This window comes from Labrus mixtus, chromosome 1 (genome assembly GCF_963584025.1).
Source record: "Labrus mixtus chromosome 1, fLabMix1.1, whole genome shotgun sequence".
Lineage (NCBI taxonomy): Eukaryota > Metazoa > Chordata > Actinopteri > Labriformes > Labridae > Labrus > Labrus mixtus.
In genome coordinates, this window is record NC_083612.1 from 1,614,612 (window position 1) to 1,638,081 (window position 23,470).

Below are 23,470 nucleotides of genomic sequence, written 5' to 3' on the forward strand. Positions count from 1 at the left end.
CTAAGATGTCTGCTTTTATTGTGTTAAATGCTGATGAAAAGTCTAGATAGAGGGCTCTTGCAAATGTATTTGGCTTATCTAAATGTTTGGTGATGATATGGACCAGAGTGGCAACAGCATCCTCTGTTCCACAGCCTTGCTTATAAGCAAATTGGTATGGATCAAGTGTGTGATTTGTTTTGCTAACAAGATGTTTGAGCAGTATTCTTTCTAGAGATTTCATGATCACTGAGGTAAGAGCTATTGGTCTGAAGTCTTTATGATCCCTTGGACATGGAATCTTAGGTAAAGGTTTTATGTACAAAGTTTTCCATGACATAGGGACCTCGTGTGTGTCAACTGAAGACTGAAAAATTGGTTGCCATACTGGAGCCAACTCAGCTGCAAAGTTTTTTAGCAGAAAACCGCTACACTTATCAGGTCCCGCTGCTTTCTTTGTATTTGTACCCTGAAATGTTTCTTCAACAGTGATAATAATTCTGTCTGAAGCTGCAGGTATGATGGTTCTGAGTATTTCAGGGAATTTTGCAGGGTCGTCTTGTGATTCAAATCTAGTAAAAAAAGAGTTAAGGTCATTGGAAAATGTAATTTGTGACATAAAGGTGTCAGGACAGCCCTGCGTCGGTGTGTGCTTTGGCCCACTTAACAATATTTTATTATTTTATCATCTGAATCAGAACAAAGCAAACAATCCTGCTATTATTCAGTGCTCTACCATTATGTATGGGTATTTGAACCCTGAGACATACAAATAATAGTCTGTTGATGACTTGATCTAAAGCAGCGGACACATTATGGTCCAGAGATTTTATTTTCCTGACGTATTCGCAAAGTCCAATCAAAACCTTTGACAAAGACAAACAAAAGATCATTCTGACAAATGTTCAGGAAACTTAATGTTGATGTGTTTTAATTTTGTTATGATTACATATTTGATTCAGCGTCCTTTTGACATCTGACAAGTACATTTTGACAAGTGGAAATCATGGACAGAGCAGGGGTGTGTCTAACAGGGTGGCCAGGGGTGGCATTGGCCCTCCTTTAAATATGATTGGCTTCACAAGGTGCCATCCCAAAATTTTCTAAAATCTATTTACCTTGTCAGAGGAGGACAACAAATCTGGCTTTTCTTTGAAACATGCTGCCAGCAGTTTTATTTAAATGTAAATTCTACATATTCTTTTATGTCTTTAAATTGTGAATAAATGTCCTGCATATCCATTTCATAAGACAGGTGCATCACACTGTATTGTGATGAACCAACTGGACATTTTTCAGGACTGAAACAAGAAGAGTATTTTCAAGTTTCGACAGTTTGCAGGAGTTTGAAATCAATCAATTTTAAATAGTTTAAATTGTGACTTTGAACATCTTTGTTTTAGAGCCCTTAAATAAGTAGGTAAAGAAGATATGTGTTGCCACTCTTGGGTTACATAAAAGTAGATTAATTTAGTGCCGTTAGAAAGGGTAAGTAAATGACATTCTTGTGTGCGCGTGTGTCGACGTCACACTAAAGGCCACCCCTCCATAAGTCAGAGCCCAGGTTGGGCCACCCCTGTCAGAAAGCCTGGACACGCCCCTGGAATAGAGAGAGAGGAGGATAACATGGGGGCCGCTGATCTGCTCTAACACAAAAACAGGATGCTAAATATAAATATGAAGCTACAAGAGGATGCAGGTGTTAGAAACAACGCTTGGTTAAAAAACAAGCATTTCCATGAATCCTGCAGAAACAAAGTATGAGTGAACAGAAGCTGTTTGTATGAAAAGCCACTAAATGGTTTGCTAAACTCAGAGTCTGATTGGTCGCTGAGGCTCGACATTGCAGACTTGCCGATTGGTCCTCTCCCCGGTGTGCAGGAGATCTGAGAGTGTGAATGTCGACTTTTAAGTATCTCAGTTTGGAGAATCGTTGGAACACCTCCCTCCACTTAATTAGTCCGCACAGACTCCACGCTCCGCTCAGGGAAGCCCTTCATCTTCAGCCGGACCCTTTGAAGGCTGCACAGTAAAACTGGGTGTCCCCGATTGATTTTTAGCAGAGCGAGCTGAGCTGGTGAAGGAACTGACTGGAGGTGGATGTCATGGCAAGATAGGGTTCTTGCACAACATTTGATAATAGACTGCACAGAAATAAGGAAGGTGGAGAGTTGGCGTCTGGCTGAGGATAGTGGAGCTTCAGGTTCTTTGAGAGAACAGTGCGCTGATGGGTGACAGCCAGGTTTTTAAAGGTAGATCCAGCGAGGACTCAGAGGAGGTAGCAGAACGAGAGAGTGACGTCTCTTTCTCATTTCATCGCACATGTAAAGATGAGGTCATGAGGTCCTCACTGACAAACTACATCAATAGAAATATTTTAAAAAGCGACAGAAAGTTCAGAATTGGATCAAGTGAACCCGGTGGACTTCTGAGGAAGCAGTCACATTTTGACGGGGCTCTGATGACACTGAAAAAGATCATTTTTGAACGGTTTGTTGTCTAGAAGAAAAAAAAGGTTGAAGCGAGTGCTGCACGGGACAAAACATTTAGAGGAATCGGATGCTCTTCAAGAACAGGGGACAGAAGTCAAATAGCAAATAAATATTTGACTGTCCTGAGAACAAACAAAGACTCAACTGAGTCCTCGTCAGAGACAAAAAAACAGGTGCTTAAACACTAATACGATGTCATTTGACAGACGTGATAGTCACATGATACTTTGCAAAGGTCACAAAAATTTGATTTAAGCATCAAGTTTTAAATAAAAATGACTCTAAGAATGTGGTGGTGGTTTTTCCATCTGCGGGCCATCTGCATTAAAAAGACGGATGTTTTAATTTACACTCTCAAATGAACATCGTAGATGATTAAAGCTCCTGTAAATGACTTTCAGTTTTTGTGTGATTTTAGTGCCCCCTGGTGGTCAAAACAGTAACTGTGTCTTGTACACGTGGACCTGCTTTGTTTTAACAGTCCAAAGTTTCACTCAGTTTAAATCGCTGCGGTGGGAAATGTCTTGCTGTTCACTTCATCTGTTTCCTACTATACGCAGCAATATCGTACTGCGGCTTTAAAATTATCGTATTTATCTCGAAACTACCGTACATTGAAAACAAGGAAGGTCCGATGTACCACACTGAATGTCCAAACTTTGCCCTTGAAACAAACAAACAAAGGAACGATCTATAAATGCATAAATTGTTCTGTTCCGCGTGTAGCTAAGCTAGTATCACTTAAGTTGTTTTGGCGTGCGTTTTCTTACAGTCTGTTTGGCATAACAAGCCTCTGACGTGAGCAGGGCATCAGGTGATGATTTGATTGGCAGTTAGAGCAGAGGGTGTGTCGTTGCCTTTACATGATGGCCATCTCGGTCATTGCTGATATGTTGCTCTCATAGCACATACACATTTTGGTTAAAGGGAAAAAATGATCGTGCAGAGGAAAAAACGATGACACAAAATATGTATGATAGTAATCATGGTGGTGAAGCTGATGACTTGATGAGAGCGGGTGGCTGAAGAATTGATGGATGATGATTCTGTGAAGACCGACGATAATGGGGAGGTGGAGGGGCGCACAAAACATCAGCATGAAGGAACTAAAGCAGAGATAGAATCATATTTGCAGCAGCACGGCTGGTCTTCAACCTTCCTAAAAGAGCACATGTCACTCCGCTGTTCATCTCCTTCCACTGACTCCCAGTTACTGCTCACATCAAATTTAAAACTCTGCTGCTCGCTTACAAAACAGACACAAAAACGTCTCCTCCTTACTTTAACTCTCTGATCCAGGTCTACACTCCCCCCCCCCCACTACGCTCTGCCAATGAAAGGAATCTGATCCAACCTTCACAACAGGGTCCTAAGACGCTGACTAGACTCTTCTCCTCTGTCGCCCCCCGGTGGTGGAATGAACTTCCAAACTCCATGTGATCTGCAGAGTCCCTCTGCACCTTTAAGAAAAAGCTAAAGACCCAGCTCTTTCATGAATACCTACTAACTTAATGATGATGGTCTCCATATTATTGATGATGATGATGGTAATGACGATGGTTTTTGTTTGATAACGACGACTTATAAGATGGTTTCTATACTGATTAGAGCTCTCAAGAACTGCCCTCAATGTTGTGCTTTGCCTCTGGTCACTTCCTGTCAGCACCTGTGTGTCCAATCAGACTCAAAGCTGATCGTTTGCTCTTACTCACATTGTTCCCTTTTTTCTAGATCCTTGCTTGTGTTGTTCTTACTCTCTGATGTACGTCGCTTTGGAGAAAAGAGTCTGCTAAGTGAATTGTAGAATTGTTGTATAATATTTAAAAGGAGAGCAGAACGATGAAAGGCTGACAATGAGAGAGTAACACCATGCAGCTGATTACCCAATGACAGCCCTGGAAAATGACGGGGAGAGAGAGAGAGAGAGTGACAGCGTGAGATGGATGAACGAGAGATAGTGGAGACAAATCGAAAGTCTCCCTGACTGAACTTACGCTACAGCTTCATTTATATTAATGTTCAAGGGATAATACAATGATGACGAAGAATATTTATATTTATAAACTGTAATCATTTCTTTGATTCAGTCGTCTAGGCATCACTCCCTCGGCTGTGATATTGCTTAACTATCTTTCGGAGAGTCACAGCTGATTTGGACACGGTACAAAATGATGAGAAGGTGTTATAAAAATCTTCAGAGTCTGCTGCATCTGCGTCTCTCTCCCCTGAAGAGTGCCCCTTCGACCCTGATAGAGTGTGATATTTTAAATAAGGAGCCGTTTTCAAACATGAACTCAATAAAACAGTTCAATCTATTAAAACTGCAGAGATGGAATTAGAGGCCCGTCAGCAGCCTGTTCAGTCGTTATCAGTTCATTAAGTGGCCGTTATCAGTCGGCGTCAGGAGCATAGATACGTTACTGTACCTCTGAGTCAGCTGACTCAACATCTGTAGGTAAAGTGGAATGACCCTCTAATCTGGAGCATCTTAATGACAGTGATTTCAACTGATAAGAGGCTTTTAATGGTCTGACAACATGTGGATCAGGTTTTAAAAAGAATCAGACTTATAGAGAAGCAGAGGAAGATGTAGTTGCAGTTTGTAAACCCAACATTCAAACTGGGAATGAAGCTCTCACTCACTGCAGGATGTAGTGTGTATGTTTACTGCTTATACCAAGCTAATGCTAGCTAGCACAAGCTAACCGCTGGACACTCCACGTCCGCGGGTAAAAGCCAACACAAGGTTCACCCTCGTTTTAGAACAAGCTTTATCCACTTGGTGTTTCTCCTCACTCTGATTATGTTTTCTATTCTTTGCTGCTACATGCAAATGAAGATGAATATGAAAACATGAATTTTGCAGAATATCCTCCAGTCAGACCCCAAAGATTGTTCCTGATAGGACGGCCTAGTGGTTGCTCTTAAAGGTGACATATCCTCCTCCTCTTCTTCAGTTTAAATAAGTCTCAGAGCTCCTCAAAACATGTGTGTGAAGTTTCTTGTTCTAAATCCACTCTGATCCTGTATTTGATCATGTCTATAAACTCCTCTATTTCAGCCCTGCTCAGAACAGGCTGTTTCTGTGTCTGTACCTTTAAATATGTAAATGAGCTGTGTCTGACCACACCCCCTCTCTGGAAGGGCTCGGGTGTACTCGATGCTTTCTCGCTCCATGTCCTATTGTTTACAGTGAGAAGGCAGACTCAGAGGGCAGAACAAACACCTAGCTGTGGGAGTGTCACCCACCTGGGGGAGGGGCTACTGCCCTTTGTGATGTCATGAAGGGAATATTTCCAAACGGCCTGTTTGAGCACACATTTTCTGAAAAGTGGAGCAGGCAGAAGACAGAGAGGATGGACTTTTCTCATCATTGGGGGGTTTGTAGACTAGAGACACATGTTAGAGTTAGAGAAACACTTAAAGTGTATTTTACATAATATGTGACCTTTAAGTAGCGTTAGCTGCATATTGCTGTTGCTATTAATCTAAATTTAGTAAAATGAAATAAAATAAAAGTAATGCAGAGCTGAACTGGCATGTCCTTAAAGCTGCTTGATACTGACTCAGGTAGTCTGCTGATCTACTTTTGCCTTTCAGGTGTTTAATATTTTATTGGCTTTCAGACTTTATTCAGTTTATTTTTATTAGAAGTTGAATGAACCTGCTTGGAGGGATCGTGTAATGAAAAGTGTCTCTTAAGGAAATGGGACGTTACACAGCTTGTATAAAAACGGAGTTAAAGAAGAGTGTTTGAGGACTGGGATGCTGGTTTCCAGTATAGTTCCGCCTCTAAAAAGGTGAAAATGAAAAAAATGGTGGAAAAATAAAAAGTGTGTCTGAGGTTAATATGAAGCTTCAGCAGTCTGAGTTAATAGTTCTGTTCACACACAGATTGGACTTTCACACTCACTATTTCCCGGGTGAGCGTCATGTGTGAACACAAACAGCTGAATGTTTCTCTCTTCACCCAGAGACAAATATTCTCATTATAGCGTTGAATAAAGGACTCTGCCCCCCCCCCCCCCCCCCCCACATCGATGACGATATCTGGATATTTTCAGGAGTGCAGATGTGAAAACAGCTTGAGAGGGAATCTTTCCATGAGCTGTATACAAATTAGACGCGTTCATGACAATAATAATAATAATCTTTTGTGACCCTGTCGCTTACAAAACTGAATATTTTACACAGAGGCGCATAGCAACAACACAAAAGCTAGTCCCATAGTGCTGTTTGTTTCCTGTAGCATGATGTAAACCCCCCCTGTCCTTTACTCAAATGGATGAGGTGCTGTTAAAATGGAAATACATTTGGTTAAACATACTGTATTACAATATGAGAGCCCTCATTCTATTTTACCCTAATGGGTTTTTTCGCTGGGCACCATCAATTTAATTTTGAGTCATCTAGTCTCAAAACTGCCGTCATAATTACATTTGAACATTAAATTATCTCGTCCTGCCTCCGACCGAAGATGACATTTCCTCATCATCACGACCTCAAATATAACTGAACCCAAGAAGTGAGATCCAGTGCTGCCTCTGTCGAAGCAACTGTTTAGTCAGAATGTTATTATTAAACCTTTATGATTTATTCTGGGGCTGTTATTCCTTTATTAGAGAGACAGGGTGGTGGATGGAGTCGCAAATCAGTGCGAGAGAAAGTGGGGGACATGCAGTAAAGGAGCCATCAATCAGATTGGAACGCTTTGAGGACTCTAGCCTATGTACATGGGATGCACAAACTAACCACTAGGCAGCAGGCACCATATTGGGAAGCTGTGGATCAGTGGTAGAGCCGGTTGTCCTTCAACCAGAAGGTTGTGGGTTCGATCCCCGGCTCCTTCAGCCAAATGTCCCCATGTGTCCTCAGGCAAGACTCTTAACCCCAAGTTGCTCCTCAGTGATGTCTGAATGTGTATGAATGGACGAGTCAATACCATAGACTGTAATATTACTGGACCGGGCCTGAGTGACGTCACCCGTCTGTTCCGGCAGGAGGCTCCAGAGGCTCATCAGCAGCAGCCGCCATGTTGGAAATGCTGTCTCAGCCTAACTTTTAGTCAACCTAACGACAGGCTGAGAGCTGGAGCTGAGGTGGGTTTTAAACCTCATGACAAACCGTTACACCGCGCCCACCTGTCAATCAGGTCAGCTACACGCCTTATTGTGAATAACTCTTATCCTTCATCAAATCAAAACTGATGAGTCATCAAAACATTCACCCCCCGTACAGTGTGTGTCCATCGAGACATGAGCTAATCACACCTATTTGGTTTTTTGAACCAGGCTGTAAACATGTTAATCTCTGCTGTAAAAACAGGCTTTTTAGAATGGGTGTGTATGTGACTTCCTGTGCTTCTGCAGCCAGCCTCTAGTGGACACTCCAGGAACTGCAGGATTTTGCACTTCAGCATTGGCTTCATTTTTCAAGACTGGAGGTTTCTGATTGGTTATTACTGACTGACTCTTTACTCAGCAGCTTCTACCATCAGGGTGTGAATGTGTAGGTGTGACCTGCAGTGTGAAAGCACTTTGATTAGTAAGAAGACTAGATAAGAGCTAAACAAGCTCAGGTCCATTTACCATTCACATTCAAAAACATTTCTAACCATCTACGATGTTCATGTAACCAGATATAAATGATAATAATTACATCTGAGCTGCTTCTGCATCGGAGCGTAACAGCAGATGAGCGTAATGAAGGTTTACGGCCCAGTTGGGATGCATAATCTAAATGTTTATGTAAAATAAAAATCAGTGCATTAAAAACACATTATTAATGTCCATATTAACATTTTAAAAGCTTCCATGTATTCATAGAAATGAGAGAGAGCACAGGATATATTCTCAATGCGCTGCAGGACCTTAATGAAACTTTTTCAGGTTTGATTGTCCAAAAACACATTTAATCCGACTTTCTCTATTTAGAAGCTCCTGTGAGCAGGTTTTTTTTTACTGGTTATGAAACAGACTCAAATGAACACTGATGCCCCGTGTGACCTACAACCGAGCAAATGAGACCATCAGCAACAAGATTCATTATTTGCAGGGTGCAGCGGGGTGCAGCGGGGTGCAGCGGGGTGCAGCGGGGTGGGTGGGTGTCACATGAAGTGTTTTTTAGCACGCTGAAGAAACTGCCTTTTTCTTACTTTTCTCCTAAAGAATTCATGGTGAGTGATACATTAGACTGTTGTTAGTGGTTATGTTGTGTGCTCCATGTACACAGGCTATAGTCCTTGTCTCAGCGGCTGTGGGTTCGAATCCGACCTCGGCCCTCTGCTCCATGTCAGTCCCTTCTCTCTCCACCCAGCTGATCTTTCCATTGAAGGCAAAAAGGCCCCAAAAAATATCTTTAAAAAATGAAAAACAAAAGCAGTCACACGGGACAAGATCAGCAGATCCATGAGACATGAGAGGTTTATACTTTGACCACAGGGGGCGCCAAACTCAACACAAAATGAAGGATCCTCACAGGAGCTTTTTTTAAAAGATAAAGATATCTAAATTCGTATTAAAACATAAAAAAGGCTCATAATATAATAATCTCCAGCAACCTTAACATCCGCACATTTTGTTTTACCCCGCTGTCCGGTGTTAACGAGTAAACTACGGCGGTTTTCTGAAGATGTGGACTGTAGATAACATCGCTGTTTTTTTCTGCGATGAGATCATTTTGCCAGATCTTTTCCCAACAACAGAAATTCACTCGTCTCAGAAAATCAGCGTTGTAAACTGGAGATAGATAACTCAACTTCTCGAGATCATAAATATAATTTAATCGTTAACCGCCTGACATCGACACGTCGTTTACGACATAGAGGGGCTGTGTTTACATCATCAGCTCTATAACTGGAACAGTACGACAGAAACTTAGCGTAAAATCCACTCGCTTCATCAGCTTTCTGGGAGGCTGTGATCAGCTGACATGTAAGAACCAATGAGGAGTGAGTGCAACCTGATTCAGATATCACAGCCCGCTCTCAGCGCAGAAAATACGAAATATAGAACTGATTAGAATAGATTCATCCTATTCAGCTTATTCTAGTATCAATAGATCTATGCTCTATAAAAGAAGCTCTTAATAATGAATAGATGTCCTTTAAATTTAAAATAAACACATTATCACTTTCCCTGACCTTCCAGAGGGACACATCACGAGGTCATGAGTGTGATGTGTCACTAAACTAACATTTTAGACACAAAGCCTCTCGGGGGGATTTTCTCAAATAAATGGCTCGGGGTTTTTGATCTGTGATATCTACAGTTTTTATTTCACTTCCCTCTGATCACCAGGACATATAGGAAACTAATTTAAGAGGTCAAAGGTCACAGTCCATGTTGTTTTACTTGATTGTATTTATGGTGAAATAGATTTTAAGGGCTTTATCTGGCATGTTATTCCCAAGGTTGTTCTAAAATAGTATATCACCTGGTTGTGCATGACTCTAGTGAGATTATACAGAAGGAGACCGAGGCAAGGCAAGTTTATTTCAACAAGGCAATTCAAAGTGCTTCACACAAAGCATCAAAAAGCATCATGACAGAAGAAAGAAAAGAAACATTAAAATAGAAAATGTAGAAATCACTGAAATTATTAAATCTGAAAATATGTTCAAATAAAAAAAAAAAATTGAAATAAATAAAATAAAAAATATATAAAATTTTTTTTACTGAGACATTCACAGGTGTTTTTTTTCTGTTGTCAAAAAGTGACATTAAATGTACTTTTATTAATGAATGTTTTGGTACTTTTGCAGTAGATGAGGCTGAAAGTGGTTTTATAATTACTGTGTTATTTACAAAAGAAACTCTTTGTGTCCATTAAACATCTGATCACATGTCTGCTTTTTAACCACATGGTTATTCTGGGTGTATTTTCTTGATTTGAAATGTAAAGCTCCTCTCATATTCTGACGTTATAGCCTTTGTCTCGGGTGTTTTTGTGCTGCTCTTCTTCGCTCAAACCTAATCACAGCTGATCGCCTGCAGTTTGTGCAGGTGTCAGTCTGACTGTAGCCGGTAGGAGGGACTTGATGCTCCAACTTCTCATTTAGTGTCTGTGAGCTCTCCAGCCAGTCGTCCTGGTCCTGCTCGGAGAGAAAGAGAGAGAGAGAGAGAGAGAGAGAGAGAGAGGGAGAGAGACAGAGAGAGAGACGACATCAGCAGCAGCAGCAGCAGAAGCATCGCGCTATTCCGGGGAAACACCATGCATCTTAGGCTGAAAAGACGAGCGGAGCCTCTCGTCATTTCGCTTTCTTATTTTTGATTTCCGTTTTTTTGTTTCGTCTTTCCTTTCCTTTTTTTTTCACCCCCCTCTCTCCTTTTCACCCAATCGCTGACGCGCAAGGACACTACAGCATCCATCCCCGGCAGAACCGCTCACATAGAGCATCCTCTGTACGGACGCACCACCACCACCACCACCATCCTCCTCCTTCCTTCCTTCCTCCTACTCTTCCTCCTCTCCTCTCTCCTGTTCTGTTCTAACCCAGAGGACATCATCATCGGGACCTTTTCTCCCCCCGTATCCGCCCGGAGACATGGATCTATGGTTTCATTCGATCCGGATTTGCTGGTGGAGGGTTTTGTTTCTGATGAGTGTTTTTCAGGACTATCTGAGCTCCATGCTGGACTGCCCGCCGACCTGCAGCTGCTCTCAAACAGAGATCTTTTGCAATAAGTCCGACAACGGCAGGTTTTTCCCTTTACTGGCGCTGCAAGACACTGGGAGCAATGGGACCAGCGTTGACATAGCAGAGTTATTCAAAAACATCAGCACCATGTAAGTAGATGCGGATTATGCTTCTATTTTCTAATCATTAATTAATCTCAGCCTCCTTGAGGCGCCTGCGCTTTTTGGCTGTCTGTTGCTTTTCTTTGCATTGATCTGACTTGTTGGAGGATTATTTCTTCATTATAGACTTTTTGCACTTCTATTTCCCATTTTTTATAACGCCATGATTGATAATGGAGGGTAAATGCGCTCTTTCTGTCTCGAGTCTCCTCTGCACAGCGAGGAAAAAAAAAATCCTCTGCAACCTTCAGCCGTGGCAACAAACTACTTCACGATGCATCTTCGCACAGGGCCAGTGGGATTATATTTTCAAGTGTGTGTACATGTGTGTGTGTGTCCTCATAAAGTTGCTCCTCCGCAGCGGCTCCGCAGGCCTGCGCGCGGCCAAAACCGACAGGAGGAGGATGTTGCGGAGAGGCGCGCGCGTAAAGCTACATCCACTGCTCCGACAGATTGTGCTAAACGAAACAGAAATGAGCGGTGCAGTAAGGTCAACCATCACCCGACAAACTTTATGATGTGCACATGATGGCGGGGGTCTCAAACGCAATGGAGAAAGGGGGGGGAGGGGGGAGGGGGGGGTGGTGGTGGAGAAGAAAAAAAATGGCACTTGTGGCTTTTTCCTCCCCTAAAGAGATGGACATGATGTGAGAGGATTCATGAAGGGTTTGCTTTAAACACATGATGACGGTAGAGACCCCATCTTCTCCTCCATAGAGGGGTACATTTTCATTCTGCATCCTCCCCCCCCCCCTCCCTCCATCTCTCCCTCCCCCTCCCTCTCTTTCTCCAGCATCGATTCTTCCTGCCAACATCAAAGCTTTCTTTCTTGAAAAGTCAGTAGGAAAAAAGAAACACAGCAGAGCTCGGGCCTTAAAATAAGACCTCTGGTGTCGACGAGGCTGATTTGCATATAAAGTATAAACATCCTCTGTTCACTTTTACGCGCAGGAATTCCCCGCACGGCTTCCATACGCGTCGTTTTTACGCCGCGTAGGACTTTTCCTCCTAACAGTCAGGCTTTATTTTGGGGAGGTGGGGGAGAGTTTGGGGGGGTGGGGGTGGGGATCCGGTTTACCCTTTTATCTGTGTGAGGGAGACAACAACTTATTCTGTGACACGGTTCATCGCTCATCCGGGCCACTAGAGGGTAGCCTGGTACCCCCTTTATACAGAGGGAATGAAGAGCTCTGTGTTACAACACTGGAGCCATTTACGTGACTGTTTTATCAGAGAGGGTTTTTTTTTTTTTTAGTCAAATCAGGCCCCAGAATACTCTCTGTGGTGACGCTCGGAGACGCTGAAAGCGAAGGAGATGAAGGGTCAAGTTCACAGCACACTGTGAAGGATTACTCTGGATTGACCCAAAGATAGAAAGATCTAAAAACCTGCTGCTCTCATTTATCTCCTCTGAGCTCGACAGCAGAACAACGCACCTCTTGGTTTTAAATCTAAAAAAAAAAAGAAGCCAAAATTCCCCTTTTATGATCAGCTCTTAAGTCACACATCGATTGCCTTTTTGCCTTTGAGAAAGCCTTAATGCGATTGAGCCAGGAGTAATTGTGCATTTCATGGCCCCTCGCCAGCAGGCCTCACTTGTTTTCATGCTGCTCAGCATGGACAGCAACCTCCACCCGGCACCACCAGCAGCTCAATGACAGCCTATCAGAGAGACTACGCCTACCAATGTCACATCCAGACACACACCAGTCTGAGGGGGGATTTACACATTCAAAGCACTAAACAGATGAATTATTATTTGGATGTTTTGTGAAAAATGGAGATTTTCTAAACCAGTGCAGTCATTAATTTAGCAATTATGTGGGTTAAACATATAAATATGGCGTCTAATTAGTGATTTGGCTGAGAACAACATCTCACCGTTACTCGTAGCATGGCTAAAAAATGTTTTTTGTGAACATTCCTGACACTATTAGTTGTTAATTGCTTGGTGTTAATTTATTTTCTTTGCCAGAAAACAAGGCTCTTTAGGAATAACAATGAGTTCTCTCAGAGGCAGTGATGGAGACCACATACTGTACAAATCCTGCCCTAGCTGTGTCTCTGCGAGCCGTTAGCATTTTTTTCAAAACAAGAGGTCGGTTTGGCTCGTGAAGAGGAAAAACAGGGAGACATGGGGGACGATTCACGGAGCCTGAAAACTAGAGCGAGGTGCTCCCTGCAGGAACCGCAGTGCGAATCGGCCAGCCAAAGAAATCTGCCAAGTCCAGATAATAGTTTTCCAGTTCTCTCACATTAGAGATTCATCACAAGAGGCATCAGTGTTTGAAGTGGATGAGATAAGGCCTTGCTGTGATACTTGGAGGAAAGACGGCTCTCTGAGAGCAGCTGTAGCGTGTGACAGGTTTGTGTAAGTGCGGGCGCTCGCTCGCTGCAGGTGCGCCTTTTCTTTTGCAGAATCCAATCAGCCGTTCCACCTCTCCCGATGACGTTTGGCCTCATTTTGTGTTTTTCCTGTTTCTTTTTTTCGCACACCTTTAAAGAGGCCGGTTTGTAAGGGGAGGCTAAAGTGTCAGACCAATCTGTACAGGCGGCTCCGTGGGGTCGACTGCTGAAATGTCTCCAATATGTATTTAGATCCAAACCACCTCCTGTGCTCTCCTCATCTCCTCTACTCTTAAGTGCATCCATCCAACACACACACACACACACACACACACTGTCACAAAGGATTCAACTCCTCAATCCATTAAGGAGAGTTATAGGAGAGTCAAAGTGTAAACGGTACATCTTTGATGGTGCAGAAAGTTCAAACAGTCTATCTACAACCTCAACATGAGTATTGTCCCCTCTGACCTTTCAGAGAATGCTACATTTAACCACGACTTAGCCTCACATTAAAAAGCATATTTGCATATTTTTAGAGCTCAATATACTCAAAGAATCATCATTTTAAAATAAGCTAAGCTAATGTTAGCTGCAGCCCGGCCCATGTGCCTTACAGACGTCCTGTGTAAATTAAAACAACAAACAATGCTAACAATTAGCTAGCTCTCACTAGGATTGCTATTATCACCAATTTGCAGTCGTGCTGTTGTTTTTTTTATGCTTCTTTTTAATTATTGCACTGGTTGCCCTTTTCCCAAAATGCTAGGGAGTCTTTTGGCGTTACTTTTATTGGTCTTAGATTAATTTTCTGATGATGTGTCACTTCTCAGGCATGTTATTAATGTATTGATTGATTCTCCTCTGATCACATGGCGAGGTCCTGAGTAAGGAATTTCCTCCCACTATTTTTATGCTACATACATGTGGAAGGAGTGACAATTAAATGTACTTGAATCTTGTGATCAGAATTTAAAGTAATTGCTCGTTGCACAGACGTTATAGTCGAATAATGTTGAGGGAACAGCGAGGAGGTTCCTGGTTTGAATCCCCGTCTGACAGGAGCCTCTCTGTGTGGAGTCTGCATGATCTCCCCCGTGCATGTGTGGGTTCTCTCCGGCTTCCTCCCACAGTCCAAAGACAGTCTCGTTAGGTTTATTTGGTGGCCCGTAGGTGTGAATGTGAGTGTCTGTCTCTATATATCAGCCCTGTGATTGACAGGTGAACTGTCCAGGGTGTAACCCCGCCTCTCGCCCAATGACAGCTGGGATCGGCTCCAGCAAACCCGCGACCCCGAAAGGGACAAGCGGTAAACGCTAAAGATTGGATGGATTATAATGTAGATGATCTGATTGGTGCATTGACAGGCAGAGTAACTGATAGCGGATACAGTCTTAATGGTTCTGCATGTCGCGTGGGAATAACTCTAAACTTTGCTTTTCTGTAGCTATTAAACAATGAGAGGGGATAAATCCTATATCTGGATAATAATCCTGCAGGGACCTGTCTGTAGTCACAAACATATCATTAGCATACATTAAGTGGAAACTATAATCAATCCCTCAAGTCCTGCAATGTTATATTTACACACGATTACAATCCTACGTGTTGTTTCAGTGTTCACTCACAAAGAAAGATTTTATCATCTAGCAAAATAAGCAATAAGGGGTTCGGCCTAAAGATAGTTTTTCGGTCCCCCTATTTTGTGGATAGTTGTGTCATCTCTAAAGAGTGAAAGCACCATGCAGTATTCTCTTTAAAATAAAGCAGATCAGAAGTGTATACAGAATTTACCGAAGCATTAATCGGACATGCAACAGTACATTTTATGTAAAGAGGACTTATTCTCCCCCTCCTCCACCTTTTCAAACAGTCCTCTCCTCCACCTTTTCAAACAGTCCCCTCCTCCACCTTTTCAAACAGTCCCCTCCTCCACCTTTTCAAACAGTCCCCTCCTCCACCTTTTCAAACAGTCTCCTCCTCCACCTTTTCAAACAGTCCCCTCCTCCACCTTTTCAAACAGTCCCCTCCTCCACCTTTTCAAACAGTCCCCTCCTCCACCTTTTCAAACAGTCCTCTCCTCCACCTTTTCAAACAGTCCCCTCCTCCACCTTTTCAAACAGTCCCCTCCTCCACCTTTTCAAACAGTCCCCTCCTCCACCTTTTCAAACAGTCTCCTCCTCCACCTTTTCAAACAGTCCCCTCCTCCACCTTTTCTAACAGTCCCCTCCTCCACCTTTTCAAACAGTCTCCTCCTCCACCTTTTCAAACAGTCCCCTCCTCCACCTTTTCAAACAGTCTCCTCCTCCACCTTTTCAAACAGTCCCCTCCTCCACCTTTTCAAACAGTCCCCTCCTCCACCTTTTCTAACAGTCCCCTCCTCCACCTTTTCAAACAGTCTGTGATCTAAATGAAACATCTGTGCTGTGCTTTGGTCAAAATATAACATGAATCAAGCACCAGAGGAGGTTTGTGACCCTGTATAAACCAGCTCTCTCAGAACGCTCCGTTTTGGTGTGTGTGTCTCTTTAAATGTAATGACCCCCCCCTGAGTTTTCCCAGTAGACATCACTCCTCTGTAGAGAGAATAAAAATGGCCGACCTGCGCAAAAGTTTTAGTCTCGGCTGGGGGTGGAGTCCATGGGTGGAGATATCAGGGGAGGGGAGGGGATTTCTTTTTTTACCAGAATCCCACTGTGACATCACAAGGAGAGCACATTAGAAACAGAGCATTTTTCTCTGTGTTGTAAGACTTATGCAGACCACAAACAAAGGACTGGATGGTTTATTTCACATGTTGTGGGTCAGTAGACTTTCAGGTTACACAGATATATGTTCAGAAACACTGTTTTTTCCAGAATATGTCCCCTTTAATTAAGACGTAAACGCAACCGTGCTCAAAGGACAAAGTGGACGTCATTCTACACGGCTCCTGACGCTTCAAAAAACGATGTGCCCGCACAGCTCGGGCCTCTTTCATCCTCTGAGCTGCACTGTAGATCTGGACGTAGGAGGAGGGTCGTTGTTAGCGCCTCAGAAGTCACAAAAACATCCACAGTTAGCAGCCCAAAGGTGGTTGCCATGGTAGCGTCTTCTTTTTTACACTTTTTTGCAGAATTTGTAAACCAACTATGTGCATACTGCCCCCTGCTGTGTCGGACTGTGCACATACGCAGGTGTACTGTCAGGCAGGGAATGATGTTACTAATTAGATCTCAGACCAGCGGGGGAGGGGGGCATCTATCTCAGGCATGGTACAAAACAAGCGCCCCTAATGTGAAAACGCCCTAAATGATCAACCTTATGCATCCACTACCATCCCTCCATGCAGGCACGCGGACCCAGCACCCTTTGATTTCCTCTTGTCATTCCACTGATGTCTCATTTTCACAATATTTGATCCGACTATCACCGTCGTTAGCATTCATCGCTCTCTCGAAACTCAAATGATGAAATCAGAAGTCCTCTATTTGCCTTTTAAATGAGAATCATCTTCCAAAACTATCATCGATTTGGCCTCCGCAATGTCAACTCTGTTTTCAATCGCAGAGATTTATTAGACTTGTAAAATTGCCATCTGTTTATCTGCAAATAAACTCAAGACTTCCACACCCTTAAGTGGGTTTACTGTTTATCAGCTTAGCCAAATAAGGCTGCGAGTTTAGCGTTTAATATCTCTAAAATCTTATAAAAGTCTGTGTCTCGTTTCCAAGGATGTTAGATATCTCTTTAATCGTCTTTACGTACAAAGAGAGGCTTTTTGAAGCGATGCATGTCACATTGTGTTTGTCTAAAACAGACTCAGGTTGATGCTGAACTGAAGGCTGTGGCCCCCGATCGTGTGGAAGAAACAGTCTTTTGTCATGAAATGAGATCACGTGATTGGTTGTGATCTAACAGGACAAAGAAAAGAAGAAGAGTCAGAGAAAATCAAAGCAGTTAAAGCATCCATCCTCTGCTTTACTGCCTGTATCATTCGATAGCCAACCGGCTCAGTGCCAGATCCCCTGCTTCTTTTAAACTTGCTCGAGAAGTTTTTTCTCTCTCTCTCTCTCTCTCTCTCTCTCTCTCTCTCTCTCCCTCTCTCTCTCTTTTCCTTTTCACATTTTTAAAACAGCTAAGCTCTGCTGGAAACTATCGATCTGTGGACACATTCAGCTACACATTTTATATGAAACCTGCCAGCTCTCATGCTGCTGCCAAACCAACCGTGTTTCATACGCGAACATTTTCCAAGGTCCGCTTATAGGTGACTCGTGTGGGCCGAGAGTGTCCCCCCCAGGTTCAGACAGCGAGCATAACCGTGTTACATAAACGCAGCGTTTTCTCTCCCCCCCTTAAACCTCCAGTGCAGCCCACATGAGTGTGAGACTGCGGCCAATAAGCAACCTCACATCCAAAACATGTGCTCTGTAACCGTTGCATAAGGCTTCTGAATGGGAATTGATAAGTAGACTTTTATAGAATTTCAGGAAGTGGAGTACTTCTTGTTCAACTGAGAGTCTTTGCTAAAGAGCTGAAGTACATGTTGACCCCACCCGTGGAAAGGAACCTTTGCGCATTAGGATCGTGTATTTATAGGCGCACTTTGGCAGTTTAATGTTTCATTTCCACAAAGTTGGACGACCTGCAAGAGACAAATTAAAAAAAGAAGAATAGTTCAAACTAAAGGTCAAACATCTCCTGGAATTTTTCTAATCTGGTCCTGATCAAGTTCCAAAATGGCTTCAAACTACATTTCCCATAATGCAGCTCACCTTCATTATATTTTCTGATAGCTTGAAGCCATCTTATATTAGATTTTTAAGATTGCTAAAGGGAGGAAAAGTAACGCGTATGTATGTATAAATGGCACAGTTATGAAACTTACAGAGCAGATTTTAACACCAAAACAAAGCTCTCTTCAGACACACCTCCTTCTTCCCTCAGCCCCCCCTTTCCTGTTTCACTAGCAGTGTTCTGTGAGGCAGAGACAGCAGCTGACGAGCTCGTACAAACATCTGAAAACAAGATTCTGTGATCAAGTTCAAGTAACGATATGCATCTCAAAGTTTTTGGTTTGGAGAGTCTGTTTGTTCGTTCTTCAGTCGTACTCCTGCGACGACACTCCACGTCTTTATGCCTCCAGAAACAGCTTCCCTCAGTGGGCGGGGCCGTCTCTCTTTCCCCATGTGGTGGCAGGTCTTTTTCACTCAGACAATAAGACGTAAACAAGCTGAAGGAAGCGCTGTCCCGTCAGTGTGAACACAGAGCTCAGAACAACAAACTCAGAGGGAGTTTGACTTCACTCTTTTTTTCAGAAAGTCATTACTCACTGATATATTCAGATAGTGACAGGCCCTTAATGGTTGAAATTATCGTTATTGTTGAAAACAGAAACCGAGGAAACCCTGATGGTGTCATTGTGCCCCCCCCCACCCCCTCCCCCCATATAGGCCTTTAGTAAGCTCCTCCCATTTTGATCTCTACCATCACTGGCTGATTAGCACTCCATGTGTAGAGTCAACGATTTAACATCGTCAAGGAAAACGTGCAAACACAGAAATAGGTTTGGGACAATCATGTGCAATATTGCAGACGCAGCTCTGATTCTCATTTGATGTTACAGTGAAAATAATGTTCCTTTTTTTCCAGTAGACCCCCTAATTCTCACACACTGGTCCTTTAATCCAATTTTGCGATGAAAAAAGTGCCATAAAATGTGCTTATAGCTCAGCCTGCGGGGCATAATCAAAGGAGACTTCATCACTGAAGTGCTTAAATATGCTGTAGAATAAAGGTGCTGGAGTTTTTATAGCATTGGAGGAAACGATCAGAGAGACGCACACAAAGAGGGATGAGTTGTGACATACATCCTCCAAATAATGAAAGGCTATTTTTAGATATTTAAGATTATGATCTGGAACTTTCAGACTGGACTGCATGAATTCCTAATGTTCTGAATTTGATTTAATTGATAAAACAACAAGATGTTTCCACTGTCTGTTTCCGTGGCCTGTCGTATGGTTTAGCTGCGCCCCTCGATCTGTGATGTCAGCTGGACGTACAGAGTGACACACCCACCTCCCCCCACCGCCTCTACTTCTACATTTATTTACCTCGACTCCCCGCTCCTCTTTATCCTCGCCTTAATCTCCCTTCTCTTCCTGCCGTGTGAACTCCTGATGTCTGGCTTTGTGATGCCCGCCTCACCTGTATCTGTTTGTCATCTTGATTTATTTTCCTCCGTCATCGTCATATTTCTCTCTCTCTGTCGTTTTCCAGTTTGTCTTTTTTTTTATCAAACGTTTTATAACTCTAGAGGTGGGATATTTTTACAAGCCTGCTGGGGTTTCTTTGTGTGATCTGCAGCTAAACTGTGTTAGTTGTTATTTTAAGGCTTTAATAAATTACAGCTAGACCTCATGTAGCTTCTGTTAGCGGCTGACAAAGAGAAACGCTCAGAGCTTTACAATCAAACTTGTGAATATCTAAACAAGTACAAATAAAAAAAGGACTCAGCTACGTTCTTGACGCTAAGTTTTCTCTACTCATGCTTTGTAAATGTTTTGGGGTGGCTGTGGCTCAACTGGTGGAGTCGGTCGTCTCTGAACCGGAAGGTCGGTGGTTCGATCCCCAGCTCCTGCAGCAACATGTCCGATGTGTCCTCGGCAGGACACTTAACCCCAAGTTGCTCCCGCTGCTTCATCAGGGGGTGTGTGAATGTGTATGAATGGATGAGTTAATACTGATGGACTCTTTACTCAGCAGCCTCTACCATCAGTGTGTGAATGTGTATGAATGGATGAGTTAATACTGATGGACTCTTTACTCAGCAGCCTCTACCATCAGTGTGTGAATGTGTATGAATGGATGAGTTAATACTGACGGACTCTTTACTCAGCAGCCTCTACCATCAGTGTGTGAATGTGTATGAATGGATGAGTTAATACTGATGGACTCTTTACTCAGCGGCCTCTACCATCAGTGTGTGAATGTGTATGAATGGATGAGTTAATACTGATGGACTCTTTACTCAGCGGCCTCTACCATCAGTGTGTTAATGTGTATGAATGGATGAGTTAATACTGATGGACTCTTTACTCAGCAGCCTCTACCATCAGTGTGTGAATGTGTATGAATGGATGAGTTAATACTGACGGACTCTTTACTCAGCAGCCTCTACCATCAGTGTGTGAATGGATGAGTTAATACTGATGGACTCTTTACTCAGCGGCCTCTACCATCAGGGTGTGAATGTGTATGAATGGATGAGTTAATACTGATGGACTCTTTACTCAGCGGCCTCTACCATCAGGGTGTGAATGTGTATGAATGGATGAGTTAATACTGATGGACTCTTTACTCAGCAGCCTCTACCATCAGTGTGTTAATGTTTATGAATGGATGAGTTAATACTGATGGACTCTTTACTCAGCAGCCTCTACCATCAGTGTGTTAATGTGTATGAATGGATGAGTTAATACTGATGGACTCTTTACTCTTTACTATTTAATTGACCTTTTAAATAGAGCTGTCATGGCGGTTCTGTCATGGCGGTTCTGTCATGGCGGTTTTGTTATGGCGGTTTTGTTATGGCGGCCACTAAGACGAGACACGTCCCGTTAAAGCTCTAAAATGAAGGATTTTTCTGTCTTTGATAACTGAAATATTTGAGCTCATGTAAGAACTCAACAACAAATATATGACATTAGATTTAGTCCATTTTTAATTAATTTAAATGTTTGAGTGTGAAAATATGACATATTGTATGTTAGATCTAAAAAGTAGTCGGTGTCAACTAGAGGTGGGACAAAAACATTTAGTTAAAATTTTAAATTCTTGTCTTAAAGATTTTAAATCGATTCATAACTTCCAAAAATCGTTTTGTTTTTTTTGGCTAATCATTCACTCTGCTGAGTGCTAAGGCTAACTCACTGACTGGAGTAGATCCTGAAGTATGGACTCATTCATAACTAGAGTTTGAATCCATGGATCCAGAATCTTCATGATTTAAAATCGATTCTGAATCAAATCGTGAGACACCCAAAGACCCCCAGCACCAGTGTCGATGTCCCATCATTCTGTGGTTTTCCATACTCATATATCTGTAATTGGACAATCCTTCTCTGCGTTCAAACAGCTTTCATAACACGGTTTACATGTTAGTCTTTGGAAAGTGAAAATCATTGTTTGTTAGGAAGCAGATGGATGCTGCATGGACTTCATCAGAGTCATCAATATAGTTAAGAAAAGCAGGAAGTACTCAACAGGACCTTTAAAAAATGGATGACGATCAGTCGATTAATGTGAGAAGATTTCAGTTTTTTCTCTCCACTTCTGAAATGTCAAAAGAGGTCCAGACAAAAGATGAAATACAAAAAGGTTGGCTCAATAACTCAGTAAGTCAGAAACCAAAACGGCCCAAAAAAAACCAGTAAACAAAAGTACGAGTACGGCCAAAGATCTGACGCCAATCTTTGGTGTCTGCCAGTTTCTGATTCTCTTTGCTTCGCACACATTTCATCTTCACCAAAAAATTCAAAATAAATTGAAAAAAATTAGATTTTTTTTAATGATTTGGAAGTTGCAAAGATTTTGGGATGAGATCTCAGAATACTTGATGAGATCGTGTCTTTGCAGAAAATGTTTTACAGTCGTGCCATCCTCGTTTCTAGGTAGAGCATCTTAGACTCATTCATTCATTAATTATCGGCCTGTCTCGGACGATAACACGACTCTGAAATGAAGCACTTTGCTCGTGTTATCAGGTGATCTTAACAGCTTCCGACACCTCGATGTGTCTTTAGTTCCTGCGCTGCGTCAGTGTCGGCGATCCAAAATGTCGTTTTAACCACCCAGGATGGAGCTGCTAACACAAAGTCTCTGCCAGTTGGTCCTCGCCGTACAGACCCCCTGCTGCCTCCCTCATCTCCAGGTTCACCTCAGGCAGAGCACGACGGCCTTCCTCCTTTAGAAGCATATCATCAAGTTTGCATGAGCAAGTCTTTGTGGAAAGTAGGTCACGGCTGCCATCTGAGGATTCTGGGGTGGAGAGTGCGGCGGTTTTGGTTCAGATCTTCTTCATGCAAGAGGGGTGCTGTGAGAAAGTCCGCACCATGTGAGAGCCCGAGCTTCTCCCACGCCTACGCCCCCCCCCCCCCCCTCTGAGGAAAACTCCCACATCTGCAGGCAGCGTTAAAAGACGCATACTAACGAGGCACCTTCCCCCCTTTAACAATCAAAAGATGCATTGAGGACAGAGGGGTGAGAAGAGACACTGAGGGCTCTGCTGTTTCAGCCAGGATTAGAAAAAACCCTTTAAAGCCCTGCAGCCGCCTTCCAGAAGCTTTCTGTTGACATTTAGTTGAGCTTCTGCTTTTTATACAGCAGATTATGAGTCAGTGTCGCCTCCGTGGGCAACACTTTATCTATATTTGTCGAATTTGAGAGATTGGAGGGGAGCAGAAAACATCGCGTATCTACCTTATTTAGACTGCAATTTGTTCCATGGCAGCATGAAGAAACATGAAATAACACGACAAGGAAACGTTCCCCTTGTGCATATCCCATCAATTTACATCTATTTACATGCATTGCTTTTTTTTTTTTGCTGGTTTAGAATGTGTGCGCCGGGATTTCTCACTTCTAAGGCGACAATTATCAAGTGGCTGCTGCTGTGATGTCTGCTGGTGACCACAGTGTAGACGGTTTAATGTCTAATCAGGTAGCTTTTATCTGACGCTTTATTACAGAGGCAAATAGTCAAATTATGGAACGCGCATCTTTATTTACTTAATGATTTTTTTGTCTTTTTCTAGATTCAAATTGAGACTCAGAGCTGCGTTGATGTAGTGAATAGTGAATTGTCCTGA

General features: G+C 42.8%; 1 protein-coding gene across 1 annotated transcript in view; it reads left to right on the forward strand.

Annotated features, from left to right (window-relative positions):
• Positions 1-10,554: 10,554 nt before the first annotated feature.
• The window catches only part of ntrk3b (neurotrophic tyrosine kinase, receptor, type 3b), a 251,433-nt gene continuing 238,517 nt past the window's right edge, over positions 10,555-23,470 (forward strand). The window contains exon 1 of the mRNA XM_061045439.1: positions 10,555-11,258. Coding sequence (XP_060901422.1) covers positions 11,017-11,258 — 242 coding nt within the window. The 5' untranslated portion in view covers positions 10,555-11,016. The remainder of the gene's footprint in view (positions 11,259-23,470) is intronic.